Source organism: Lissotriton helveticus, chromosome 10 (genome assembly GCF_964261635.1).
Source record: "Lissotriton helveticus chromosome 10, aLisHel1.1, whole genome shotgun sequence".
Taxonomy (NCBI): domain Eukaryota; kingdom Metazoa; phylum Chordata; class Amphibia; order Caudata; family Salamandridae; genus Lissotriton; species Lissotriton helveticus.
Window position 1 is genome coordinate 1,013,540,821 of NC_136071.1, and position 15,026 is coordinate 1,013,555,846.

The following is a 15,026-nucleotide window of genomic DNA, read 5'->3' on the forward strand; positions in this document are numbered from 1 at the left end:
TCCATCCAGTCCCCTCGCCTCTGCATTGCTCCTTTCTACCATCATGTTCCCTCTAGCCCTTCTTTTCTAGCTCTCTCCCCTTCATCCCTTCCTCTGTGTTTCTCTTTCCTCCCCATATTCCATCCTCCTGTTCACCGTGCCTTCTCGTTCCTGCTTTAATTTGCAGCAATATTTTCCTCTGCCCCCCCACCCCTTCATTCGTCATTTTATCTTCCCTTGCGGTTAGTCGCTATACATTTATAGCTTTCTTCTTTACGTGTTCAGTACACACGTGCTCACATTTCTTTTGATTAATCTCAAGCTTTCCCTCTATGATTACAGCATTGTTCCAAGTCTGTAAGACACAAAGTTTCCTATTCATGGATTTTATTTGACAACCTATCTCTTTTTAAACAAGCATTTACAATGCCATAGGTCTCGCATTTGCGAATGTTTATGCTATTGGCATTGGAAATGACAATGCCTTTTATTTATTTGTTTTAAAAACCAACACATTAATAAAAGGCATTGTAATTAACAATGCCAATAGCTCAAACTGTAGTAAATGCGAGACCTATTGCATTGCAAATGCTTGTGTTTCTGAAAGTTGACACCTTTTTTTATTATTTTGACGGGTAACGCAAGCAATATTTGAATTGAAGGTGATTTTTAGGTTTCTGACTGTGCACTAGGAGGGGAAACAAGGTGTGTAGGTCAAATAGAACGTGGCTTGGCTGCACTCCCCCCCCCTCATGCCCTCAAATTAAGACCTGCGTTTTGGCACTGTTTAAAGGGTTCTCCAAACCGGTCCTGGAGGGCCGGATCCATGACAGATTTTTAAAATAACTACATGTATCTAAATGGGGATATACACAAAATCTGGCTTGGATCCGGCCCTCCAGGACCGGTTTGGAGACCCCACTCCCTTTTTCAACCAGTGATGGTCAGGCATCTCTTTGTCCTCAGCATGCGTTAGAATGCGCTCCTGGTGCTCATGAAGTATTTTTCTTGGGGGAGTCACATAGATGTAGAACGGCAACAGACCCCCTTGAAACGCAGTATTGTGCATATTGAAAAGCAAGCTGCCTGTAACCACAACAGTTAACCAGCTGATCTCGCTCACAAGTGTCTGGTGAATGATTTGACCCCTTTCACTTTTCAAACATGTAAAAAAACATGTTTATCGTGCAATGTTTGGTGACATACTTTCGTAGTCGTAAGTAATTGGGCTGCCACAGTTTCAAAGGTAAAATAATAGGTTAGTTCAGGGGCAGTTTTAGCTCGCCAAGGAGCTGAAATGTGGCTCTCTGCATGGATTTAATCCATTCTACTCGCGCCTGTGGTTAAGGACTACTAACCAGCACTGGCTGTGCATAGTTTCTTTTATTCTACCTGAAGCCAATCACTTTTATCACCTATTTACTAGTCAACTTGAGGTATCCAGTCAGTAGAGTCTGTTACTGCTGCGTGGGTGACGTCCAGACCGACGTGCTTCTAAGGCGTGGAAATCAATCCTCGTGTTAGCCATACAGAAGCACTACTGGCCAGCGGCAGGGAAACTCTCCCTGTTCAAATAACCTGATCCTAAAAGTGTGATGCTTATTTTGTGATCCGACCTAAGTACTATTATATTTATTTGCAAAATAAGGAATCAGAGGGGCTAACAGAATGACAAGCCTAATTAATATTCAGTAGGCAGAACGCAAATTATGATTCCCTCGGTTTGACTACCTGCACAGTGATGGTGGCCTGTGAGGGAAAGCATACCATTAGAGGTGTGCAAAACTTACTTCATTTGCTTATGTTTAATTACGAGAAATTTAGGAAAGATTACTCGAAATGCAAAACTGGCATTTAGAGCTATATTTTAATATGAAATGTGTCTTTATTTCCATTTTGGGCAAAAGGACATATTTGGTGCTAAAAAAATTGTGAGAAAAAATGCAAGTGCTGCAAACAGCAGTGACTTGCATTCTTGTTGCTCTCATAGTTCTCATGCGTTCGCACCAAATGTTTCTCGCAAACTGCATGTAATTACGTACCGTGGAGTAATAGCATAATTTCTAGAATTTTGAATAACAAGCATAGCATAAAATTACTGAAATTATGTGATATTACACTCGCATAACAAAATTTAACAATTTTTCAAAGCAGCCCGAGTTCCTTTAAGAAATGCGACTGCTTTAATAAAAGTATGTTGTCCAATTTTGAAAAGATTCAGTGAGAGTGAGCCTGGGCCTCTGCCTACTGCCACCATGATTCGCAAAGGGGACAAGGATCCACAGAGGACGACCCATTTGCTTTGGAAATCAGTTACTATGACTTAGGAGTCAGTAACTTGTCAGTGGTTTGACCAGAATTAGTGTTGGAAACTATTGATACCTAGGTTACTGATTCGCTGTTTGGAATGGATGCCTGAGACCCGCCCCTTTAAAATTTCAAATCTGTAATCATTCCTAAAAACATTTCTGAACTGCTAAATGGGTTTAGAAAATCAGAAATATGTTTTTAACAGTCGCGAGCCCTCTGGTTTGTGAAATAGGGGGTTTTCAACCAGTAAAAACCTTTATATAGCTGGCTCATAATGCCTTTAAAAATATGGATACTAAATATGTGATTTTAAATTCTTGTGAGAAGCTACTAGTCCCCAGGTTGTTTCTCCCATCTTGTGGTTTGAAAGCATTTCTTTTCAACTAAGGGATCTGAGGTGCAGGGAGAATGCTGGCTTAAGGGACTTGTCCTGAATCCCAGCAATTCGGCCATATTCCGCTTTCCTTAATAGACATGTAGACATCAGGCATTATCATGGCTGTCAATGGGGAGCACCTCATTTTAGGTCATCTGCACTTAAGGGGCTAGCTGTTGTACTAAACACACATCATTTCATAGGGTTTTTGCATTACTATTCTCCAAGCAGCATGAGTTAAGAGCTTTTTTTATAGTGAAATAGAAATTCAGTGAAGCCATATATTTACATTTTTACCTTCATTGTTTTGTAAGGCTCCCCTAAGATGAGTAAAAGATATTTTGGAGAGATCTGTGACCCTGGTGATTGGTAGCACCTCAACCAGGTTCAGATATACATCTTTTCAATTGCTAGTTGTGTTTTACTTCAGCATTAAGATTGTGTAAAAACTGCTGTGTAACAGTGTAATTTCAGTGTGGATAACAAAATCCAGCATTCCCCTGATATCACAGGTACAGAAGTAGTGTGGCTTGCTTAGCAGTAAATAGATAAATATGTATACCCTTTAAATGAAACTTTCTCGTGAGTCAAAATGAATGCTTTAAAATAAGTCTGTAGATATTTTTGTCCTCTCAGTGCAGTTGATGTCGGGGAGTACAGTGCAGGTAGGTATTTTGAATAATAATACGTCTAATCTAAGCAGCACTTTTGCTACACTAGGCCTCTCCAATCATTGTAGACATTGGTCCTGTGAATTATGTTGCCCTGGAACGAGACGATTGAAGTCCTGGGCCTGTCCTTTTCCTGCCATGAGATGTAGAATCTAAATCTTGACCAGAAACCTGAAAACTAGCCATCAGACTCAATACAGATATTTTCCCAATGAAAGAAAGAACCAACTGTAGGGGGAAAGCATTCTAGTGCATTACACTGCCATCAAGATGATGGTAACTTGTGGGTGAACAAAAAGGGAAAGGGCTGCTAGGGGTTCAGTTAGTGACAGAAACACTCCTATCTGAGCTTCTCGGACACTCTCTCATCCCCACTTCCCACCTCCATACTGAATCACCTGTAACAACTGTGTTAGACACTACCAGGTTATGTCCTTTCTCCGGGTTCCGTGTGTGACCTTAAAGGGTGATACTTGTGTAAAACAGTCTTACCCCTCTTTAAAAAACTCTGCATTCAAAAATGTTAACTCATGGCCTTCTCAGAAGTCTACTTTGTCTCGGCTTGGCATTACTGGACATGAGCTTCAATACCCCATCCATGAGGCTGGGGGATGTTCAAGTCGATTTTCAAAACCACTCCTTAACACAATCAGATTGGAAAAAAATGCAAAATATGTTTGTTTTTCATCATAACCAGAGTAGAATGATGCTACCAAACCCTACAAGCCCTTCCCTCTCCACACACACATTGAGTGTTGCTCTTCACAGAGATTGTTGTACTATGTAGAAGGAATCTTTTAGAATAGTGCTGCCTCGGGGCGTTACGGCACCTGATATCACCTCATACTACATGGTGGCACAGGTCATGATAATAAATAAGTGATGGTATGATACCAGAAAACCCGGCTTATGCATCAGAAAATGGGCCAGGCAGGGAACACTGCTGCGGCATCTCCTCTATGGAGGGATTTCTTTCCCTTCTCTTCCACCTGCTACTAAGTGGACTTCAAACATAGTACAAAACAACCAAAGCACTGGGGTCAAAACATTACCTTACCAAGGAAGCACCTTTATGGCCCGGAGACTGTCTCCGACACGTGGCGGAACTTTGGGGGTTCTGACAATAAGGCACCATAGGGATATCCAAACTGGCGATGCCATGGCCAGAACATTAATAAAGTCCTTTGCGACACTACAGTAAGAATTTGAACTACATTGCTCCTAATTTTTCAAATACTTACATTTGTGACATGCGCTGTGGATCTAGATTAGGAGCATCGACATAATTTACGATTCACCAGGGGTTGCTGCTCTGACCACTGGCTTGACCCTTGAGACCCCCGGCACTGCCTGTGTACACCCCAGGCCTCAGAGGTAGCAAAATCAGTGCCAGGAGTGCTGGGGCAGCTCATCTTCATGAAGGTCGGTTGGGTCTCAACTCTCCTTGTTTTCTTACAGTTTTTTTTTATTTTACTAATGGTGAATAATATTTCATAATTAACTATTAGGGTTATAGAAAATGGAGTACAAATAGCAGTTATATGACAGCTGAGGTAAGGCAAAAAACATTCTTTTAAATGCATGTTGTGTGCGTTTATGTAAGAGAGTGTGTGTATGTGTAAGTGGAAGTGAAGGTCAAAGGGCATTTGATGTCACTTCCGCTACCCATGGCATGTTGGGATATTGGCGTCCATGATTAGGGGCGACATGAAGACCTCCATAACTTTGGCCCTTTAGAAGCTAAACTCCCAACAGAAGAGTTCCAGATGCATACATTCTTGCAAATCTATTGAACATTGGTGAATAACCTTCTTGACACTTTTCCCCACCTCCATGAGGGGAGGGAGAGAGATCTAGGTACACTCTGTGAAAGCCATTGGAGGGAGGCATGTGCCTCACTGGGAATCTGTCTTCGCATCACATTTTACCATCATCCAACTAAATGACTTTCATTGTTCATACCTTACCCAATAGAAATAGTGGGAAATGGGTGTGATGAGCTCACCGCATAGCCACACATGGGGGTTTTATACATAGGGTCTTGGGTTGTGGGGTAGTTGCTTAAGGTTTGAAGAGGTGTTGGGCTGGCCGCATCCCAAGTACCCTAATTTCTATTGATCTAGATAGAAACCGTTACAAACTCAGACTATTACTAATTGGTCTCTTGGTTGCAAAGATTGACTTTGCTCAAAACTGGACAGATGTTGACCCTCCTTCATTGGAGCTTTGGAAGAGGGGTGTTCATTATTACATGAATCTGGAAAGGCCAGTCTATATGGCAAGGGGTGACCCTAAAATCTGGAATAAATGGGCTCCTTATAGAGGAAGCGGACTGGGATCTCCGCCCACAACAAGTGGATGTTGAAACGCAGTGGCGTAACAATAGCCCCTTCGGCCCCCACAATGCGGGGGGCTCTGAGCTCCAGGGAGGTCACACCAGCACAGTGTTGCACTGTGAGCTCCAGAATGGGTCTGGAATGTGGGGGGCCCCTCCAGGTACTTTGCAGGGGGGCCTCATTAAGTTTCTACAGCTTATTTAAAATGTTCCCTTAGCTAGTTCAGTATCAATTAATAATTCATCTTTCCTGTTTCATGCACTTAGGTATCCATAAAATATTTTAAACTGCACAGTAATGATAAAATCCTGTAAAAATCTTCCTTTTTTTCTGATTCCTTTTTATTGAGTTTGTGTAATTGTGTTTCTTTGTTTCACAGTATGTGCATTTTAATTGGTCACTTTGCTGTTTATGGCTAGAAAGAAATTCCCAAGTGGAGCTTTTGGGCAGTTTTTAGTTCCACTCGCCTTGTTTTATATTTTGTATTACTGCACTATGTTGTGGTAAATTTCTGGTTCCTGGAAGTGGCCATATTGAATTCCTCACTAGAACACAGGTGGTAACTGACGCTGTGACGTCACTGAGAGGATTCCACATGCATGACTGTTGATGATTCCCCAATAGCAACACACAAAAGGTGCAAACAAGACATGTCAGTCTGAGCACGTCCATGCCACAGTATCACCTTAGAGCCTTTCCAGTTAGGCCTGGTTCCTGCGGCTACTGGATTCATAATACATTGAAGACCTTAAGACAAAAGATTCAAGAAAATATATTAAAACCTAAAGAAAAGATTAAACAAAATGCTGCGGTTCATCGAACTCCCTTTCATGTACAGGCCAAGAGACAAGGTGTGGCTTTTTATACGAATCCTTCCATCAGTCTTCAAATAAGTTCATGGGCTTTCAGGGCTCAGTTTCAGTTGCATATTTCTCATCTCAGTAACTCCACAATAGAGATAGACTGCGACCTTCTCAGAGCACAATATCTGATTAGAAATACTTCTTTTATTGAGCGAACTTATGCAGGTTAGAGTTCACCTAAGAAACTAAGATGAGCACTTTCGTACTAAAAAGATTTAGTGAAGGGTTAGAAGGAGGGATTGGCTACCAAATACACAATTGCTCTGTTTGAAAGAATACCATTAAAAGTTGCAATATTGTTTAATACTTTTTTGATAACCACTTTCATTGGCACTGTAATGTTTGTTTTTGGAGTTACATGTATTGATAAACTCTGCATCAGAAAAGGGCATTCCTTTCTAAGAAAGCCTTAAATATATAGTGTGGATTTCTTCTGTGTTGTACTATTGGGAAAAACATTTTGAAACTCACAGAACTGATCATTGCCCCATCCCAACATCCTCATATAGTGCCTGGGAGGTCCAAGGTTACAGTCAAAGGGTTTAGGGGATCTAAGTTTGAGCCATATCCTGTTGCTAGCATTTCAAAAATGTATCATGGTGCTCAATACGTGCCCCAGCTTTGAGTACCCTTGGGATACACACGCAAGATTGTACCAATAATTGCTAATGCAGAGACATCCATTGTAATGTTAGTTTTCTCCCTCAGACAGGAGCTCCCTCTCTCCTACAGGGTTTGCCAAGCTTGGGTTTTCTCTCTTTGATTATATTTTTGAATCTCCTTTTGAATCTGTCTTAAAATGGAGGCTGCACATGTGATGAACCAAACCTTTGGGGTCTGGTGACAGAGTACCTCACGAAACAAGGATTCCTGAGGCGGGGGAGTCAAGTGATTCTAGTAGTAACAGCAACTGCAGCAAAACCCTTTGAAACGTTTTACTCAAGGATGGATTTTAAACAAGTAGATTGAATTGAATTGAATTGTATTTGAATTTGTAGTGCGCACAGCTACCGTAGGGGTTTCTCGGGGCCTGCCCGGTAGGAACGCTGAGATCTAGCAAGGAGGAATATAAGAGTTGAAGAACCAAGTCTTTAAGCTTATGCGGAATACACCAAAAACGGTTTCCTCACACAGTGAGATAGTTAGAGTTCCACAGGGTTGGTTCTAAATAAGAAAATGACTGGCCACGCATGCTAGAGAGTTTGAATTTCAGGACAGAGAATCTCACCTGGTGGGCGGAGCGCAGAAGACGAGATTGTTGGTAGCGTTGAACTAGCTTTTGCAAATATTTGGGGGCCACTCCAATTTTAATTTTAAACATGTAGCATAGGGCTTTACATTTTATTCGGTTCTCCACCATCATCCAATGAAGGCTACGAAGGAAGCTGGTGAATGATGAAGATTTAGGCACTTGCCACAGTAATCTAGTAGCCACATTTGAAACCACTTGAAGTCTTTGGATTATAGCTTTATTGGAGCCCAGATAGAGAACATTGCTGTAGTCCAGCCTAGAAGTGCCCAGTGCATGGACTACCATTTTCTGGGAAGAGACGGGAATCATCCATAAAAACATGTTCAGCCATTTTAAAATAGTAAAGCAGATAGCGGATATCTTGGTAACTTGTTGTTTCATAGAGAAATGAATATCTTGGTAACTTCTTGTTTCATACAGAGATGCTCGTCAATAATGAAACCCAAATTGCGAACGTGGTGTACCGGCAAGGGCAGCGCACCCATTTCGGAGGGCCAATGCTGAGGACCCCAAAGATCATGTTTTTTCCCTTAAATCTTAACTTCAGTCTTTTCATTGTTCAGTTTGAGTAGATTGTTTTGCATCCAAGATGTGACTTTACTCAAACCTGACTGAAGAGCAGAGGGGTCCGACCCCTTAACAGAGGAAAGGGAAAAAATGATCTGAGTGTCATCAGCATCGGAGAAGAGGGAGAGATCAGCCTCTTCCACAACATCTGCCAGAGGACGGACATACACATTAAACAGCAGTGGGCTCAGCACCGAACATTGAGCACTCCATAAGGGGAAAGATAAGAGTTAAAATTAGCTGGTGCAGAGAAAACCTGGAAGGTTCGATCAGCAAGAAAAGATCTGATCCACTGCAAGGCTAAACCGGCTAAGCCCACAGCCTGCAAGGCTCTCAACATGGCGGAGTGAGACACAGTGTCGAAAGCGATGCTAAGGTCAAGTAAGATAAGGGCCGCTGTTTCACCCAAATCTAACCGGTGCCTCATCATTTCCGTGACTCCAAGAAGAGTTGATTTGGTAGAGAAACCAGCTCTAAAACCTGATTGAGAGGTGTGGAGAAAGTTCTGATATTCCACATAAGCGGTCAGCTGATCGTTTATATACTTTTACCAGAATTTTAGAGAATGGGAGAAGCAGCGAGATGAGATGAAAGTTAGATGGCTTGGTGGGGTCAGCATTGACTTTCTCCAGAAGAGGGAGCACCATAGCATATTTCCATTCCCGCCGCACTATGCCCTCTAATAACGAGGCATTAAGGAGGTTCATAATTATCGAGAGTATGGGTACGTCCAGCTGTTTAATCACATGAAAGGGGAGTAAGTCACGGGGGAACCCAATTTCATGTTTGTCAAGAGGTGGCCAAAGGAACTAGGTTCCAAGAGGGTCCAAGTTTCCAATATATTGGAGGAAATGTTATTAACGTGTGATCCAAGCCCCACCGACTCAGGGGTGACAGTAGTAGTGGTCTCGGTGTCTGGTGGAATATTTTGAGAGTATTGATAGCAAGTATGATGGGACCCCCTCAAAAGGTTAAATGTGGCCAAGGAACAGAGGGGAAGAAAAAAACATCACTACGAAAAAATTGTTCCAACACAGGCCATAATCTTCAAATACTGGTATACATCCTATTCTTAATCTAAACTAGGTGACAGATACATGACAATCATTTTTATTTTTTTCACAAATATAAAGTTTTTTATTTTCAATTTGTCAATAATTTTATATTCTTCATTATTTTTTAATTTATAATAGAGACATTTCATCACAAATACAATTTATAAATATTCACATAGTTCTTGACAAGGAAGAAAAAATATAATGTAACTATAAATATATACAGAAAATAACACAATATACTTCAAGTAAATAAACCCCTGGTATCATGCACTCAATCACAAAATACTACCACACTCACACCCATTCTTCATTCGAAACCACAGCATCTGAAGAAAAAGGGGGAACTGAATCTTAATTGGCAGAACCGTCACGCCAATTGGTAGGTCTCAAAACCCAGTATGAGACACCGCACTAGGTCGACGCGCGTTTCGGCGGCTCAAGGCCACCTTCCTCAGGACCTCTTTCAAGCAGTCTAATCCAAAATTCCAAGGGACGATTAAAAACAAATTGTTGTTCCTAGTCCATGAACCATGATATCATGAGAGTAAACCATGTTAAGTGATTGATTGAAAAAATCGTACTTAAGAAACCACAATCTAAGGCGGCGAGGGAGAGAGTCTTTAGCGCTGAGTCGATTATTTGTAAAAATCGTGCCTAATCTTCAGCAAGGCAGTATACCCAAAGGTATTCAACTTTTAAACAAGTTAGTGGATCCTGTTCCATGTGTTGAATTAAAATAATGTGCCAAGTCGTATTCAATTGGTGAGGGCAAAGGTAACTTCCTCTATCCGTCGATAACTCAAATATTGCACGTAGTGCAGACCGATACTCTCCCCTGCCTGGTATTCTCGTTGTGCAGAGTGTATTTGTTCAACTTTATCAGTAAAGTAGAGGGCGAGTTCTTCATATTGGGCGCCAGTAAGAGCAAGGGGGTAGTCTGAGTTTTCATGCCAGATAGTTATTTTACCACCTTAATAGCGTTTTGGATCGATTTTGGGCTTGAGAGATTTTATGTGTAAAGAACTCCACTCGTGCTACTTAGCAAAGAATGTGGTGTTCCTTACAGGCTTTTTTATATGCCACTTTATCTTCGTTATGATAATGTTTCCTACAACTTCTTTCTAGGATTATACACTTAGATTTTTCACTCTTCAGCTCCTTTGAGAACCAGGGAGCTGGTGGCAGTTGTCTTTTAATGCGCCTGTTCGATTGAGGGAAGCAGGTGTCTATTGCTTGAGCTATCCATTTATGGATGGAACTAAGATCAGTAATAGTAATCTGTTCTACAGCTGGTTTACTGTCTTCTAAAAGTTTGTTTAGAGCCTTGACTTTACGCTTAGCCCAATTTATCCTCTTTTGTTCAGGCTCCAGGCCGGTCACAGGAGGAGAAAAAATCAACTTTCAATGAGAAAGCTACAGCAAAATTATGGGACCAAATTATGGAAAGAGCAGGAACACGGCTAAGATCAGGTAGATTGGAAAAAATAGGATCTAGCAAATGACCCGCTATATGGGTCGGACCTGAGGTGCAGAGACGAAAGATTATTGCTTCTAAATCAGCAATGAGTGACGAACTCTTAGAACAATTTGGATTGTCTAAGTGCAAGTTCATATCGACCAGGATGGTAAAATTTGCAGCCTTCAAGATATGAGGGCCTGCTTGATCGGGTAAAGAAAGTGCCCACAGCCCAGCCGGGCTGGGAGGGCGGTTTTTTAGAAAGACCAAAAAAGGGAAATTAGGCATCAGTGCGATTTTGAATAACACGGTTTCACAATCCGTGACACAAAAGTCATCTGTTCTACATGTTAAAGAGCTTTTGTGAATAATAGCTATGGCGCCCCCCATCTTCAACTTCCTATCTTTCCTTATAACGGAGTAGTTGGGTGGAAGTGTTGCTGCCACATCAGGGTCCGAGCTTTCCTGTAACCACATTTCTGTTAAAAAGACAGCGGCCGGTTGATTATTAGTCAGGAGATCGAAGATGTTGTTTTGATGGTTAGATAGAAATCGACAATTAATATTATAAAATGTAAAATCTGTATGAGATGGGGGTGTACCTATAGGTGTCGCCCTGTTAGGTAGCCCTACCGGGTTAGATTGTCCTGTCCACTGAGAGTGTGACGAACACTAGTGTTGAAATCCCTGCTATGAATGGACTCAGTGGAATAAATCAAACAATACTGGCAGTCAGTGTGGGGTTCGTCTGCTTTTAAAATATTGCATTTGGGGGGAAAAGCCTGGCGCAACTCGGTCAGTTGCTTGGTTGAATAAACTAGTCTCGTTATTATATTTGGTCCAGGGGTCATGGCCTCTGGTCACGGTCGGGCGTGGAGGGGCGCAGATGGGCTTGCCTTTGGTGCGCCATTGATGCACCCACTGCGCGTGGCCATTAAGTAGGGGCCGAGGCGTGACGCAGTGTGAGAAGACTAAAGCGCTAACCGGCAGTGACGTCAGGCACCGCAAAATGGCCTCCCGAGGACAGGAGCGTCGTAAGTTAAAGTGCTAATAGTATCACGTAGATGTAAAACAAAAATCAGTAAAACTCATTGAAATCATATACGTTTATCAGCATAAAAAGTAATAAAAGCAGTGCATGAAAAGTATGTAGGCAGTTTTAAACGTAGATAGCCTACCAAGATCCAAGATCCAAACATTAGGCATTTTTCTGCCTATAAATCTGCCTTTATTCCTCAAAACTATGAACCATATCAAGGACTGAAAATCCCTATAGGGTATCAACAACATCAAGCATGGTTTGAGGGGAATTTACCTCATGTGGTGGACGCTGTAAGAATGAGTCCTTCAGGACTTCCTGGTGGTATCTGGCCCATATTGGCTGGTTATATTTCTCATCCATATGCAAGAATGGCCTAGTACTAAGATATTTGTTAGCTGAATTAATGACTATATCTAGATGACTTCAACAATATGTGCTACAAATGATAGGCACATGCTCCACTGCAGACAAGCAATCCACAGACTGTTAATATGATTATGGGCAAAGCACTCACAAAGTGAGATGAATCCCATTTTGGGTTGCTTACAAAACAAATCAATTGGAAATGACCTGTCCCCACGCAACAGCCAAACATAAGCTCAGAATGTTAACTATGTGTGTTCCTCTTGGTGTGCTACGACCCGCAGAGAATTTTACTACATGGCAAACTATAATTGTAAGTGTAAATATACTTCTACGCATCGACAGCATATGCTGTCATTGATCATTGGAAACCTTTGTCTTTATCTGGCTACCCAGCAGATTTGAATGTTCTGTAACAATCATCATACTTTCTTGGCAGGGTGCATCCACCATCCTGCCCAAGCATCTGGGGACTCTGGTAGGACACACCTGTCAGGACCAGCCATTGAGAGAGTCTTTGCTTCAATGATATTCACTAACAGGGCTAATTCATAAAGGAGCCAATTCACACAGACATCTTTAAGTATGTGAAGTAAGACTCATGTAGTGTTAGTTCACATACTAACCAAATGCAATTCACTAAGTTGCAGGTTGAGTATTTGCCTGTCCTGTACCACAGACACATAATGACACACAGCAAAAATATATGTGACATCTGCTTGCAACCTCTTACAGTAAGTACATTGAGAAGCAGTTGGAGCACACAGTGTGGGCCTTTCTTATGTGCTTCCAATAATATTGTTTGGCGGTGTGATTGATTTTCTTTACATAGCACAGGCTGAGATTTCCACCTAAGCTTAGTAGAAAGGTTTTAGGTGGTGTGCACATAAAATGTACCCAGAAAATTACTTGTGGTAATGTTGTGGTTATATTTTCAATTGTGTGTGCTCTCACCCTTCAAGAGAGGGCATGGGGTAATGTACTACTACTACTTCATAGTGTATTTGTGCTGTATGGTACATAAGGTATTCATGCATACATTGTTATTCTCCACTGTGGTGTTTGCTATCATTTGTTTATTAACAAGATCCCAGTCGTGTTTGCTATTATTCTGCCATCAGCATCTAAATGTTTCCAGCAGCTTAGATTGACATAGTTGTTCAAGTGGTGCCTGTATGGCTTTAGGATCCAGAAGAGGTAGTACCTCTTCAATTTCACCTGACACCTCTGTAGAGTATTTTCTTCTATAACTCCCTTATGGTCCCTGTAGCTGTACTTGTAAGCTCTGACTATGGGTTGTGTAGAGTGGCCCGTTAAAAACGTTCTACTCTATTCATCCTTCTTATATTATTAAACACAGTACTTGCTGAGTGAGAACCATTACTACAACTTTATTTTTTTTAACGATTTCTTCAATCCAAGGATATAGATATATAGGATATAGCAAATTCATTTATACAACACTTGTGTGTTCCCAACTTGGCCACAAATTCAAGCAGTAATCAGATGCAGTTCATGCAATAATTATTTCTGACTTTCATCTCTTATTTGATGCTAAGAGCATAATGGTTCCACTGCAGTATATCTGTAGAAAATAGAAACCAGATCAAAACCTAGTCTGTTGCATCAAATAGTTTTCACAGATCGCTTACAAAGGTTAGGCAGAAGGGTCTACCTAATCATACTCCAAACATGAGTGCTGTCCTGATGCAGAGCATTTCAAGAACACATGCAGGCTCTTCCATTCTACTAGAACTGTGGTCTGTAAACTCTCCTTTTATGTAGGTCAGGTAGAGAGCAGAGAGATGGAAAAGAGAATTTGTTGTTGTGCTTACTGTGGGGGTTAAACTATATTGCATTCCTCCCATTTCACAATGAAATCCCCAAATACAAGTAGGCAGTGACCATTCTTCTAACTCACTCACTAATGTGCCTCATGATGGTGCTTTATAACACCTGCAGTGACCACGTTATGCAAAAGATCGTACAAGGATTTGCACTGCATACCTAATAATCAATGGTGTTCTCTTTGCAAAATGACAGTTGTCTTTATGTTCATGTCCTAACTGTTTTGATCAATTTCTACTGTCTAGGGCCCACAGGGTGCTCCCGGACCACCAGGGCCCATAGGACCTAAAGGAGAAGGCTTTCCTGGTTCAATGGTAAGCAATGCAATTAAGTTTTGTATCCCAACCAACCACCCTAATATCAGATCATGTATTTGTAAAAAATGTTCTACAGAAAAGCCCACTTCTTGAATGATAGAAATCTGTAAAAAGTGTAATCATGCCAAAATGAAGACTGATATCCAGAAAAAACATTTTACAATTGCATTTACTCATGTGTAGCATAAATAACTAAATGACTGTTGTCTTAAGAAAGTGCTTTGTAACTGGTTTATAAAACTCTGTACAGAAAATCTGGTGACCCAAATGGACAATGATATAATAATCCAAAGCATTTTATCTTCTGTGGGGATGGGAACAGACTCACTGAGACAGGAACTATGGGTAACGCGGGTTTTATTGACTTGAACACTCTTCTGCGCTGTTTTACTCTTCGGTAATAAGGAAGGGGGAGGTCACTGTCCGATTCTGCTCCGGTTCTTCTTCTCTCCCGGTGTCTTCTGGGACTTGGAGTCCGGAAGGAAGGCGTGTCTTCTTCCAGCTCGGTGTTCACGTAGGGGACATGAAGGAGAAAACGGGACAGGTCTTAGTCCGGGTGTCAACAGATTATACAGTGATTCAGGGAAA

The 15,026-nt window shown here is 41.4% G+C and overlaps 1 protein-coding gene across 1 annotated transcript in view; it reads left to right on the top strand.

The window, feature by feature from the left end:
- Positions 1-15,026, top strand: part of COL28A1 (collagen type XXVIII alpha 1 chain) — a 621,255-nt gene that overhangs the window by 428,198 nt on the left and 178,031 nt on the right. The window contains exon 24 of the mRNA XM_078663712.1: positions 14,367-14,435. Within this exon, the coding sequence (XP_078519838.1) occupies positions 14,367-14,435 (69 nt within the window). The remainder of the gene's footprint in view (positions 1-14,366; positions 14,436-15,026) is intronic.